Source organism: Astatotilapia calliptera, chromosome 11, assembly GCF_900246225.1.
Source record: "Astatotilapia calliptera chromosome 11, fAstCal1.2, whole genome shotgun sequence".
In the NCBI taxonomy this organism is placed as follows: domain Eukaryota; kingdom Metazoa; phylum Chordata; class Actinopteri; order Cichliformes; family Cichlidae; genus Astatotilapia; species Astatotilapia calliptera.
The window spans coordinates 22,983,609-22,997,907 of record NC_039312.1 but is presented as its reverse complement, the minus strand read 5'-3'; the positions used below and the strand labels follow the sequence as shown (position 1 = coordinate 22,997,907).

Here is a 14,299-nt window from a genome sequence, read left to right as displayed (position 1 = left end):
CAGGCGGGACAAAGCCAGCTGTCAATCACGATTTGTTACAGCGGATTAGAGAGGAGAGCACCACTTAGCGGCGACTGGGTATACTCCACGCAAATGTTAGCGGACTGTACCGAGTGTCAATGTTCTCATGAACAGCAGTCAGTGATGAAATGCTTCTTCCTGCTAAACACAAAGCCAAATAAAACAGTTAGCATGCTTTCAACTTAGGAACATAAATATGAAAAAAAGGCCTCAACTGTTTATTATCTTCAATAACCTTTACTAATATTTATTTTCTCTTTAATATTACTCTACATCTCCCAAAGTCTATGTATGTATTTCAGAGGGAAACTCAAGACAAGCATGATATCTTTATCTTCTTATTTTGGCTGCTCCCTTTAGGGATCGCTACAGTGGATCATCTGCTAGCTCCTAGCATCCTCCTCTATTAGAATAGAATAGAATAGAATTCAACTTTATTGTCATTGCACATGCACAGGTACAGGGCAACGAAATGCAGTTTGCATCCATCCAGAAGTGCTTTAGTGATATAGATATATTACAATATATATTAGCAATAATATAGATATGTGAGTAATATTACAGAAATGGGTCTATTATGGTATGTTATAATGTACACGGTATGAAGTATGTTGTGAATATTCTATAACTATAAGTATGTACAGGCTGTAGTGAGTACAAGCTATGTACAGGCTATGAACAGGATATAAATATGAAAAACTATACAGAATATGAAATAAATAACTTTACAGAAATCTGAGATATACAGCTATACAGCTATACTGCATGTCCTCCTTAAACAACATCTGAACCTACACTCTGGTTTGGTTCTTTCCTTTAAGATATTTCCTTAGGAATTAATACAGTATTCTGATTCTGAATCCTCCTGCCTGGATGCTTGATATTCAACATTTTCTCAGTGATATATCCACACTCCCTCCTCTGCAAATAAACCAAACCATCTCAGCTCTCTTATGTACCCTCTGTTGCTTTGAATGGTTGGCCACAGGTATTTAAATCTTTACTATCTCTACTCCTTTTATGATCCCTCACACACACGTATTCTGTCTTGCTTCTGCTGACTTACATTCCTCTTCTCTTCAGACTATGCCTCCATCACTTTACCTCCTACCTACTCTAAGTACAAGCCACAATGTCGTCTGCAAGGAGCATCCACCATAGAGACTGCCTGACCTCACCTGTGAACCTGTCCATAATCATTGGAAACAACAAAATGTTCCCCATACCCTTCACCACGTGCTTTTAAATTACATAACTGATCAGTAGATATAACTGTATTTAAGTATTCATGGCCCCAAAAGGTTGATTCTGTTCATCTGGACGTAGCGTGACGAAACGTTTCTCCAATTGAAAACGCTACGTCCAGATGAACAGAATCCACCATTTAGGATTTACTTACTCGTGCCTTTTTAAATTGCACAAGTTTTCCAGTATATGTTGTTAGGGCTTGTATCTATTTAAAAGTTATATTGTCTGTTTATTAAAAGGTGCTTTACTAGGGGCCTTGTATATGACATTCTTGCAACTCATAATACTCCAATTCTTGTGTAATAGTCGACAAATGTATCAAAAATAAACAAAGAATGTAAAGTCTGTAAGAGGTCCGCAAACTCATATCTACACGAAGGCCATAACATTTAACAAGAGGTCAGTAATTTAGCTTTAAACAATAAAAAAAAGGTTTGTAAACTGTTATATCTTTTTTATTTGTTCATTTGTCTGCAAGCAGCATGGAATAGACAGAAAGCAAAAAGGTAGATGATAAAACATAGTTTATTGATTTACAAGTGTACATACATACAAATATAGAATACTCCAGACAAGCAACATGGTTCATCTTAAAGGGAAAATACTAAGAAATTATACTTTAGCTGACAGCAGATATGAAGGGCCAGTTCAGCAGAGCAACACACACACACACACACACACACACACACACACACACACACACACACACACACACACACACACACACACACACACACACACCATATCCACCAGATGTTTCAGATGTAAGTCGAAACACTTGACCATGTTTACACAAAGAATTGCCGAGATATTATCTCATTTCCTGTTTTGCAGCCATTTTCGACTGAAATTCAATGGAAATCCTCAGTTTTAAAAAAACGCAACTTCTGTGTACGCACAAAACTCGATCAACAGAATCAAATCACCTCCCTAACTTTTTTTTTTTTTTCACAGGGTTTTACGGGCTGTCATGGGTTTTGTGTGATAAGGTAAGGTGGATTTCTAAGATAAGGTCAAAATAGGACATCCGCTGCTTGGCACCCAACAAACCCTACAGTGCTGTTTCTAAACCATTTTGCAGCCCTCAACAGCAGACAGATTAAAAAAATGTGACACAGTGACAACATTCATGCTCATTTCCCAGCAGACCGTGCAACTCTGAAACTACACGAGTTCATTGTAAAGTCAAAAATTGCCACCTGATGTCATGGTCTCACATTTTTTTAAAAATATTCACGTCCTTGTGTACAATCAGTGCACCACTAAGCAAATGATATCTTTCAGCGAACAGCTTAATCTCCAACAAGCTTTCTCAACATAATGTGCAGCTTTTCAGCAACCGTGAGCTTACAAAAAAACCCCAAAAACAAAAAAGCAAAACTGTGCTTATTTTAGTGCCGACATCTATTTTCAGTAATCCCAAACATGCCCCCATTCATTTTCACGTCTTGCATATCCAGCCTTCGCAGGTCTGCATCATTTTTAGTGGTGTAGGGATTCAGTTGAGCTGAATGGCATCCATCTGGCAGATTCGTTTATAAATGTGATCACAAGGAACATCAAACCATGTCTTGGAGTGGCTGTCTAAGGTGGCACAGTCCTCTCCGTGTTCCCCTCCTGTGTGGTGGTTATCTGGCTCTGAGCTCGCTTGATCCCAGTATCTGTGACAGAGGGAGAGAGCAGAAAGTGTGATAGATTGGTGAGCTATAAATAACAACTAAACATGTCTGACAAATGATAAAAACAAGTTCACCTTGGCCAGCAACCTGATTTATTGATGATGAAATGTTTGATATACCTGAGGCTTTGATATAAGTGTGGGCAGAGTTTGCCATTTGAATTTATATAGGTTGTTCCTGGACAGATTGATTGGTGTCATAATCGAAAATAAAAGTTTAAAAAAGAAAATAAATGCATGCATTAAATTTTGTTACTTGTGTTCGAGTGTCGTGTTGTCCACCCATTTCCACTCTCCTTCAGTCTCTATGTCAGACAGGCCGATCCAGTAGTGGTAATAAAATCCACCAATTCTCTTAGCTTCCTTTTCCAGAGCATCCTGGAGAAAATGAACACACATACATGACTCAGAGTCCTTTCTTACACCTAAAATCTAAACTCAACCTTAACCGTAACTTAGAAGCTGTGCTCCTTGAAAACTGTTGATGTAAAATTTATGTTGCAAAACGTACACCCGCAAGGTCGAAAGCTCAAAATACATTCTCTTAATATTGCACTATTGGAGAATGATCTCCAGTTAATGCAGTAAACCAAACCCACATAGCTAGAAGCACAACAGCAAATCTAACAGCATATAAGACTAACAGTGTCTCTGTTGTGTCCGGCAAACCATCAGTCATGATGCAAGAATGCCAGGAAATGGAACCTGAAGGTGATAAATGGACTTTAGCCATCATAAATCTTATTATTTACATCCATGCCTTTCTTTTTTGTGACATGTCCCAGAGTCTTTCTTGACAAATTAACTCAGTTTACACTGTGATGTGGTGCAACAAAGCCAAAACGATAGTCGAACATGGTCTGTTCGGATCACCTGTGTATGTTTATTTTCTTAAATTAGCATTGTAACTAGGCGTTAACTTCTGGGGCTCCACTCAGCCAGTCGCCACTTGAGGCTGACGCCCTAAAAAAGTCAAATCAGTGAACATCAGCAATGAAATGAGCATTTTAAAGACCTGATATAAAAAGGTTTTTGGCCTATTTAACCAATTCCCCTTTCACAATAACTGGACAAGAGGAGATTTTGCTCTCTTCTTTTCTTTTTTTGTAACTTAGTCACTCAGCTAGTTGGCTAATGTGGTCTTATCTGGTTCCAAAAGACCAAGATGGTGATCACATGAAATCACACAAATGAAATCATGAAATCACATAAATATTACTCACACTGTGGAGTTTAAACAATTGACTGCATTATTTGTGTGTGGCTTAGTTACTGTTTTTTAACAAATTATGTTGAATGTGGGCTGAGTTTTATTTTTTTGCTCCTATTGCAGCATCCTGGTATTGTGCATGACTCAGCTAACTGCCACACTGACCATGTTAACTGTGACACTTGAATAGAAGGAAGGCATCATTAATGTTATCACCGAAAAATCCAGTGGTCCTCTTAACTTCAGCAGATAAAATAACCTTGCCTCGCAAAGATATATGAGTGTCATCGCTCCTTCCACCCACATCCACTCCTTCGCCAACAGCATGCTGTAACCCACACAATTAGGGGAATGAGCAACACCTGTGCTGGTCAGCAGGGTTCAACACACTCACACACACAAGCACACGCACACAAAACACATTAATTTGCATACATGCTGTTCTATGGTGTGCAGTATGGTGAGATGGCTGCCCATTTCTTCACAGCTGTCTCTGCTCCTCACCCAGTCCAGCCTGTCATTGCTGAAATAGTAACACTGATTCCCGATGTGAAGCCAACCTTCAGGACACTCCCTGCACTGCTTAACTGTTAATGAGAAAGAGCAAGATAAAGGGATGAGGGGAAAGGGAAATCAAAGACAGCAGGAAATGAAGACTGTGTTCATTTGTTTGAACGACTTCCTGCCACCTGTCTTTGAACAGCCCTGTCCCAGGGCAGTGTAGTCTTCACACAGCTGGATGTAACGCCTCTGCATCGATTTCAAACCCAGAGCTGAAGAGGAGGAAGACTCCAGTGGGGCTGTTGGCACCGGCTTACTAATCACTGAGAGAGAGAGAGAGAGAGATAGATAGATAGATAGATAGATAGATAGATAGGCCACAATAGGTATGCGTGTTCAGCTAAATGCTAATTTAAACATCGAATCAGCCAATCATGTGGCAGCAACTCACTCACTACATTTAGGCAATGTGACATGGTCAAGAAAACTTGCTGAAGTTTAAACTGAAAATCAGAATGGGGAAGAAATATGTGCATGATTTAAGTTACTGCAGTGACCTTTTGACTTTGGTTGTTAAGTCAAAAGATCATGGCGCCTTATCCCGCTTTCAGCAGCGCCATGTCACAAAGCTCAAATCATCACAAGCTGGTTTCTTAAACATAACAATGATTTTCCTGGACTCAAATGGCCTCTGTAGTGCTCCACACAGAGCACTACTGAGATGTTGCACATCAATGTTGATGTGAGGCTATCATGTCAATATGGGTCAAAATCTCTGATGAATGTTTCCAGCACATCCAGAATTAGGGCAGCCGTGAAGACAAAAGGGTATCCGACCCAGCAGTGGCAAGGTGTACCTAAATTTCTGATGAGTGTATGTACCAAATTTTATGGCAATTCATGTGATACTTGGGAAGATCAGTCTGGAAAAAAGTGATGGACCGATCAGCAAAGCAATCCACAGCAAATGTGATCGTTTGGTGGAGCATCCGCTGGCATGCTTTGCTAACAGCTATCAGAGTGCTCGCACACTAATGTTTGGAAATTAGCAGGTTGATAGGAACATTATGAGGAAAATCTAATTGTTGACTCAGCGATGATATTGATGAAAAGAACACGGATGCATGTGCAAAATTATATGAGACAGTGAAGACATTTCAATCAACACAGCCAATATCTCGGGGTCGATCACCCGATAAATCCATCCAGTATTCTCGTGTTGGACCCGCATAAGACTGAATATAAACAAATGCAGTTTTTATACTGTTGTGGTTTCTCATTTGCCAATAAACCGCTCCCTCTTGAAGCATATAAGCCTTCTCTTTACAGTCTGTGACTCTGTATGGTTTCATTGCTGCCCTGGCTGGAATGATCGTGTTTACATGAGATCCCTTGCGGCCAGAAGAAATTATCATTTGCAATCTGGTTTCATTGCCACATATTTTTCCATTTGTGTGTCTGCTCTCTTTTATGTTGCCACTTCCCATTTGAGTACTGAAACGTTTAAAAAATATATTCATCTAATGACATAAATAGAGATAATGGTTACTATAGTTACCTCACTGTCATTAAGAAGTACCATAAGAAGTGGTGACATCCTTCAGGCCCAATCAACATGTTACCCTGAAGAAGTGTCGCAACTGGTCATGTGTCAGGGAAGTGAAAGCCAAGGTGCTTGCAACAGCTGAACTGATTCAAAGTTATTTTCAGCATGTTTATCTTGATTTACTGTAAGCTGAACTGTGGTTAGTAAATCACATCAGAGTTAATATGTGCTAGAAAAACGAGTTGGACCTTTTACCACTAATGACATGTGATCCTTTCCTGGAAAGCCCTTTCAAAACACAGGTGCAGGTGCTGCTGTGGTAAAATGTGGCTTGCATGACGTCACAAAAAACCTTTCTACAAATGCATATGCTGCAGATGTTTGTGAAATGAAATGTGTTAACTTTTCATACAGCAGTTGTGATTTAATCTGCAGCTACTGTATATACCATTACATTACATTTAATTTGTTTTACTTAGGCAGACTTGCTCTACAGAGTCATGAAATGGAATTAAAGCACTCTCTCTTTCGAAAGTCTTAAAATATGTTAGAGATCCTGTTGTCATGGGAAGTATTTCTTTTTTTTTCCTCCTCTTGCTGCAAGACATCCCAGTCATCATTTTCGGATCTGAAAATTGTACTCGATAGCTTGGGAGTGTGCGTCTGAACGAGTGTGTATGTGCATGCGTGGCAATAGATCAAGCACGTACGGCCCCAGTGGTGTTTGTTTTAAATGAAAGAGTGTCCTCACAAGCACATTATCAGGCTGAGCTGCCAGAGACTCTTGGCCCTGCAGGAGAAATATTTCACAATTATGGACTTTTGTGCTTTTTCTATTACATGACCCTCACTGGACTGGAGAGAGTGCTTTATCTTTTTTATTGCCAATTCTAGGTGTCCAAAAGCCCACTGAGCTGAAATAAAGAGAGAATAATCAGCGTGGGATAGAGACCCAAAGACACAGACATAGACAGGCAGATGTAGAGCACAGTGCAAAAGTTTTAGGCACTTCAAATGTTTCATTTTCTATCAACCAATACCTGAGGGAGACATCAGGTTGGTACTAAATTCAGACTGCAGCACAAAAATGACTCCAAACATAGAGCCAGAGTCATAAATGACTATCTTTAATGACAGCAAGAGCAATGAGTTTCCCCCCTAAAGAGGCCTGATCCCAACATGGTGGAGTCAGTCTGGGATTTCATGAAGAGACAGAAGATACTGAAAATAAATCCACTGATGAACTGAGATGAGCTCCAACATATACATCCTAAATACTTCGAAGCTGTGTACATATGCAGGGGAACTGATGGTAGTTGCTTGTAGCAAATATTGATTTTTTTCCCTCTTTCCTACACTCTTTATGAAGAAAAACTGATAAATATGGACTTTTAGTTACTAAGCTTTTTATTTTAAGTACCAAAGTCTTTTGCACTGGACCCAAAGTACAGCACACACAGGAGGGGGCACGAGGTTCTGAGACAGTATTTATACTTACAGAGCACAGCGAGTACGATGTTGCCACAGATGGAGGCCAAAAAGCCAATAAGTATCAGGAGAGAAGTCTTACTCCTCAAACACTTGACGCCTTGCTTCAGTCCCTGGGAGCCTGATTAGACACAAAACAGTCCACAGCATGCAAGCTGTCAATTCACCACTTTAATTCCTCTGGTGTAGCAGCGAGAGCAGACTTTAAAGGAAATTGTGGGGCAGAACCGTTTGACCAGAGTTTAGCTTCATTATATTTTCAAATCCCCAAAGATAGCAAGCCAGTGGATACTCTCTGCCTCATGCTGTCACATATGTACACTAACACTAAAATACAGAGTTTCAGATACTGAAAGTTGTGCATCAATTTTATCCTTAGAGATTACAGTCATGGCCACAAGTTTTGGCAGGGTGCTTTGACGCCCCAGTTTTTATGGTGGTGGCTCTCAGCATTCCTGTATTATTATGATCAGAAGCAAATATGTTAATTACAAAGAGCTTCTGGATTTGTCCTGGCAGCTGATATTAAACACACTGCAGAAGATACAAAGAAGACAGATCAACATTCCCCATGAAATGTATGAAATGTGTTTGATTGTTTCTTTGCTAGATCATAAACACACACACACACACACACACACACACACACACACACACACACACACACACACACACACACACACACACACACACACACACACACACAACAGTTTAAATAAAGCTGAAGCAGCAACAAGAAATTTGTACCACTGCCAACATTTTTGGCTGTGATTCTATAAGACAGTTGGACTTAAAGCATAATCTGCAGCCACTTCCTTTATGAGACGATGTGTTTGTAAAAAACATTCATCTGCAAAGTAAGATTGTAGACCAACTCTGTTTAATATAAAGAGGAAATTAAAGTTTAAATGAATTTGATGAGAGTAATTTGAACTAAGATAAGAAGGAATAACCTAGCAACATGAGCTGAAGATGCACAATCCACACAGAAAGGCAGCACCAAGCTTTGAACCCTGGATCCTGCTGTTTGAAGCATGGAGTCCCTGAGCTGCCAGGAAAGCATAGACACGAGCATTCAAGTGAAATTTAGATACGTTAAAACTGCAGCACTAAATTAAAGATAGTTCAAGTTCTTTCCAACATCACATGGACTTCTGCTCATGATAGCTGTGAAAGTAAGCTCACCTAAAAAAAACTGATTCCAACTGTGTTTCTTAATATTTCATTGTTTTTACTACTACATTCAATGGATACGTGTTTAAATAGTCTTAACCTCCTGAGATCCTTCGACCTCATGTGAGGACATCACATTTATGGCTGTTCTGCACCTTAAATTTCAATGTGCTCAGTTTTTTCATGCTTTGTTAAGCAATGTTAAATTTATTGTCTTATGCTGCAAAATAAGAAAAAAATAAAATAAAAATAAAGGCACTATCCCCTTGTGAGAAAATACTATTTAAAAAAACAAGGCATAAGAAAACTTTGTAGCAAAGTAACAAGTTTATAATCTGGGGTAAAGCTTCATTATTAGACTAGACTATCAGGAGCAGCTAATCACACATAGCTCGGGCCTCAGGAGGTTAAAACAGCAAAATCTAAAATAAGGTAGCACTAGCTACACAATAACTTTACCACACAGCAGCTGTAATGAGCAACTTATATGAATTCATTTGTAACAAAAACTCTGCTATAATATATAAAAAAGTAGCATTAATAAAGTCAAGTGAAATACAGGCGGTAAGTACTTTGTATCCATATTTTATTCTGCATCCAGTATAAAACATGGGTACAAAATAGTAGTCTAGTACCATGTAAATCATAGCTGAGTTTAGCAATTAAGTAAATGTACTCAAGTCCACCTCTGGCTCTCACGCATCTGTTTGTTCACACAAATTACCGTCGCTGTATTGTGGGACGAGCCTGTTCGCTCCCGGTCTGGGCTCCTCTGTGAACTCGTGCAGGCTGCTGTAGTTTTCTCTCTGCTCCATGTCTGTAGTTTCCTTCTCAACCCTCTTCCCCACTTTGTCCTTCTATATGCTACCTCTTCAGGTCCCTAAAGGTTTTGGTATCTTTTGTCTGGAGAAACAATATTTCTCCTTAAAATTAAATTTGTCCCTGCTGGTTGAATTATTGAGGCACGTCCCCCTGAATCAAAGAACGTTGCAGTGTTAAATATATTTGCTCAGAGAACTGCACAACACTACTCTTTGCCCTCCACGAGATAACTCAAGCTTTTCTGTGTCATCTGTTTTGTAAAAAAGGAGAATTTGTTAAGCCAAACAGGGAGGCTCTTTCCTCACATTTTTGGCACCGTGTGCTTCTCATTGGTGGGACATCTTGCCATCAAGCCCCATCTTGCGCAATCCCAGAAGTTTCCTCGGCTCTGTTTGGATTGAGCCACCGATTCTGGAAATTCGTTACGGATGAGTCAGAATGGGGGAACGTGTTCTTTAACAGGATCCGAAAAAATACAGTGTGTACTTGAACTCCTCCTGACATTAATTAAAGCAACAAGAACTAGAACTGGAGCTGTGACAAGGTTGTGATGGGAAAGCAGGCGGGAACAGCGTGTTTTAAAAAAGAAGAGCCAAGCTGTGGCTCAGCGAGAAAAGTACAGGAAGTCAGAAGAGAAGAATTTCTGGTCATGTGCAACCACAAATTTCAGCACAGCAGTCACTGAATAAGACACAAACATGAAACACCCCTCCTCTCTGTTTTAATTAGTTTGGTTTGAATAACAAAACCTCATGAAGCACAAGAGCTGACAATGTCTGTGGGAATAAGGTGCCAGGAAAAAAAATAACTTGGACATGTACCAGAAAAAATGTTGACAGTGTGCTGGAAGAACAGAGTGGGCATCTGGTGTGTGTGTGGTGAAGAGGTGATATTGTTACAGCTGTTCTGCTTATGGAGAGAATACAAATAACCTTAAGGACACACGCACATGTTTACCAGCACACACACACACTTGCAGTGCTGGTAAATGCTGAGTCATAGTCAGTCCTCCATTTTTGCCAGTTTTAAAAAAGTTGGGGACAGAAAGAGAACTTTGCTCATGTTTTTGGTAAATAATACTGAACCTACATGCCAGCTCCCCATCATCAAATGTTTGTTTGTGCAATCCAACATGGCAGGTTATTACTAGTTTGGCTACAAGAGATTGCACCATCTGAGTTTACATGGTTTGATAGCCATGAAGAGTCCAATCTGTCTGGAAGATTTGTGCAAGCTGTACTTTTCCCTTCTCTTTGACACACAAACTGCTATATAAAAGATCAAAAGGGCACAGAGAGGACACCAAAGACTGCGATATCCTGCAAGCTGACAGCTGACATGCATCTTATCCAAAAGAAAGGTAAGAAGCCCCGATGCAGCTCCAGATATTCGTATGTCCGGATCTGTTTGCATGTGTGCTAATGCTGAGTCTGCTGTCTGTCATCAGCCACCTTGGGCATTAAAGGCCTCGCCATCCTCTGCGTTGTGCTCGGCCTGTTTGCTAGTGCTGAATCTGCTCAGGACGCAAACAACACAGAGGGAGAGCTGACCTTTCTAAAGCTGAAACTAGAGTCTTTGAAGGACCGCTTCAGACACATGTGTAACCAATACTCCGACCTGGCACACAACTGTTCAGCTCCAGGTACCAAATGTTCAGCAGATGAATGATAATTCAGTGCTTGTTTCTTGTTCTGCACCTTTCTATAAATGTTTAACTTGTATATTTGTCTGTCCCCGTGTCACCCTACAGCGATCAACTGCACAGAGTGTCCTGACGGGTGGGTTCACATAGGGGATCACTGCTTTTTCCTCAGCAACGAGACCGACGGTTGGCTTAACAGTACGCTCAAATGTAAGGATATAGGCGGACATCTCGCCATCCTGACCACCAAAGAAGAGTATGTGAGAGTTTCTTTGTACTTTAAAAGTTTCAAATCTATTTCTTTGGAATTCACAAGTGCTAAAGAATTTGACTGTACCTATTTTTAGGACGCTCTTGAAAAAGAAGCCAGGATGATTGGGACATTTAACCCATTCTACTGGCTTGGGCTGAGTGACATTGAGAACAGAGGAGACTGGAAATGGGTGGACAACTCAACGCTTCAAGTTTCGTAAGTATGAATTGATTGATTCAAATTTCAATGGTCTTCTCAGGATGGTATCATCATACAAAAAGTGGGTGATCTAACAAAAAAAAATAAAGTAAAAAAATAAAGTAAAAAGCATTTCTGATGGTTGTTAACAGATACAGTTTACAAATGATCATCAGTTAGAGAGACAAATAGTTCTCACTGTGGATTGTGTGATGTTGAAGCTTGTGGACATTTAAAAATATGTAAAAGCTATTAGTTTAAAAATGTCCATCTGATGCTTTGTTAAAACAGGTTAATTCAGCTGCTATAGCTTTCGTGTAAAAAACCCTAAAAAGTTTTGGGGTTTCACTTATGAGTTTTTCCTCACTGTAACTCGAGTGCGATGTCTGGACCTACTGTGAAGACCACACAGGCTTTGTCTCATGGATGCAGGAACTTGCATTCTCTCAAATGGCCAGCAGGGGGCACCTCATATAGATGCAGAAAGAAGTCAGACTGTATGGAAGTCAATAAAGAAATCACTCATGAACACTTTCCTGATGCCTTATTGTTTCAATTGATAGTTATTTTAACACAAAATTATGCATTTTGTAATATAACATCAGATTGTAGTCAAAATGAGGATTAGGCCTGTGTCAAACCAGAGTGTGGTTTAGCTCAGGCCTAGTTACTGATTGATACGCTGCTGCCTTAAGAGCTGCAGTGCTCCTTGGGTCGCTCATCGTCATTGCTAAACTCAAGGTTTCATGGCAGGACTTTGCAAACCAGTGGGTGACACCATGCTGGCTGTGTCCATTTTTTATATACAGTCTATGGTTGGTAGAGAAGCAGTTGGGAAACAGTAAAAAAAAAAAAGTTGTGTGATTGTTGTTTATGTCAGTTAAATGACTCCTTTGGCCACTTCTAGATAGATGTACGGATCACATTAGAGTCTGTTTGGTAGTGCAGATTGCGCAAAAAATGAAGATAAAACGATTGCTGAAAATATGAATTATTAATTTTCAGTTTATAAAACAAAATGAAAATGCTGATGCTAATTCTGACCATTTTGCTCTTTAATCATATTTACTTAGTTAAACAATTTTAAACAAATATTTATATTATTATGACAAATGACAAACACGACATTTCTTTACAATCCTAAAGCAAACATGTATAAATGAACACGCTAGTCTGAATAATCATCGAGTAACCTATCGTTGGTTTAACGACAAACATTGTTGCATGGAGCTGCAGCACCTGCCTGCCTACACACTGAATGCTTTAGAGACTTAAAATGAAGGCCTGGGTGTTTCTGTAACGTTGCCATCATCTTTTATTTAGGTTTCATATGCTGTAAAGGAAACATACAGTTTGACACCTACACAGAGTTTTGGTTCATGCATGTTCACTAAAGACTTAACAATAAATGTACTTCTTTTGAGAAAACGGTGATCGAGGCAGAGTTGAGGATCAGCTTCGATTAAAATCAACCCAGATGGGTTCACAGAGCTCGCCAAGTCCTTAAAGAGCATTTTCAGCCTGTTAATCGGGCTTTTGTACACAGCAAAGGTTTCTTGGCACCAAGTACATAATTACTGGTTTAAGTAATATGGGGTGTTTTTATTTTTATAGGTGTCATATTACTAATAATGCTGAAGAGGTTGCTAAAGTCTCTGGACTAGCCTATGGTGTATGTGAAATGAATTCCCTCCAACAGACGGTGTTTAGATTTATAGATGTTTTAATATAATTGCATGTCTCATTACGTCATGACATTTTTCCATGAGAAAACTGTTCGAAGAAGAAAACTACCACTGTTTTCATGAGAACATCACCATATTAGACATGATGAAAAGTACAAAGCACAAACATTTATTAAATAACCTTTACGGCAGTTCCCTGAAAACCTGATGGTTGCGCTGGAGGACAAGTCAATTTGATCTTTTTTTTTTTTTTTTGTTTTTTGCAAAACTTCACAGCAATTCATCAACTAGTATGTAGGTGTAGGCATGTTTTGCATCAGTTCCTCCATCCTTCAAACTAACTATAGTCACAACTAGAAATGTGCACAAGCACAAGGAACCATCCGGTAAATAAACAGGTCCTTTAGCTGGTGATGGCTCTTGAAGAATAAAGAATTACTTAAAAGTAATGCATCTTCCAAGACAACTGTTAAAACAGTGCACAAACTTAGCAGGTGAAATGCCACTTCAGCAGAATATTAATGAAAGTAATGTTAATCTTCTTCCATCTGCGTTGTAAAGATTTTGGAACACACTGAAGTCTGAGCCGGATAACAACGCGTCCGCTGGGGAAGCTGGAGAGGACTGTGCGGTGGTGGACACCCAGAATCACAAACTGGTACGACGTTCCCTGCTCCTTCCAGTATCGACGAATCTGTCAGATGGATGCCATTCCGCTAAATTAGCCCAAGAGGACCTCTACAGGAACATCACTCAGAAAGATTTTGATGCTTTATTGAAAACATCTGCTAATGTTTTTACACATTACAGTTTTCATCTTTCCATTTTTAGCAA

General features: G+C 39.6%; 1 protein-coding gene and 1 pseudogene across 1 annotated transcript; one reads left to right on the top strand and one right to left on the bottom strand.

Annotated features, from left to right (window-relative positions):
* Positions 1-1,780: 1,780 nt before the first annotated feature.
* On the bottom strand, positions 1,781-10,110 carry LOC113031955 (C-type lectin domain family 4 member E-like). Its single transcript, XM_026184521.1, has 6 exons — positions 9,590-10,110; positions 7,703-7,813; positions 4,847-4,981; positions 4,593-4,744; positions 3,204-3,325; positions 1,781-2,930 (listed from the first exon to the last, which is right to left on the bottom strand). Exons 1-6 carry the CDS (start codon positions 9,678-9,680, stop codon positions 2,768-2,770), a joined length of 774 nt encoding a protein of 257 aa, XP_026040306.1. The 5' UTR covers positions 9,681-10,110; the 3' UTR covers positions 1,781-2,767.
* Positions 10,111-10,839: 729 nt separating this feature from the next.
* LOC113031350 (perlucin-like protein) lies at positions 10,840-14,255 on the top strand (annotated as a pseudogene).
* Positions 14,256-14,299: the final 44 nt, after the last annotated feature.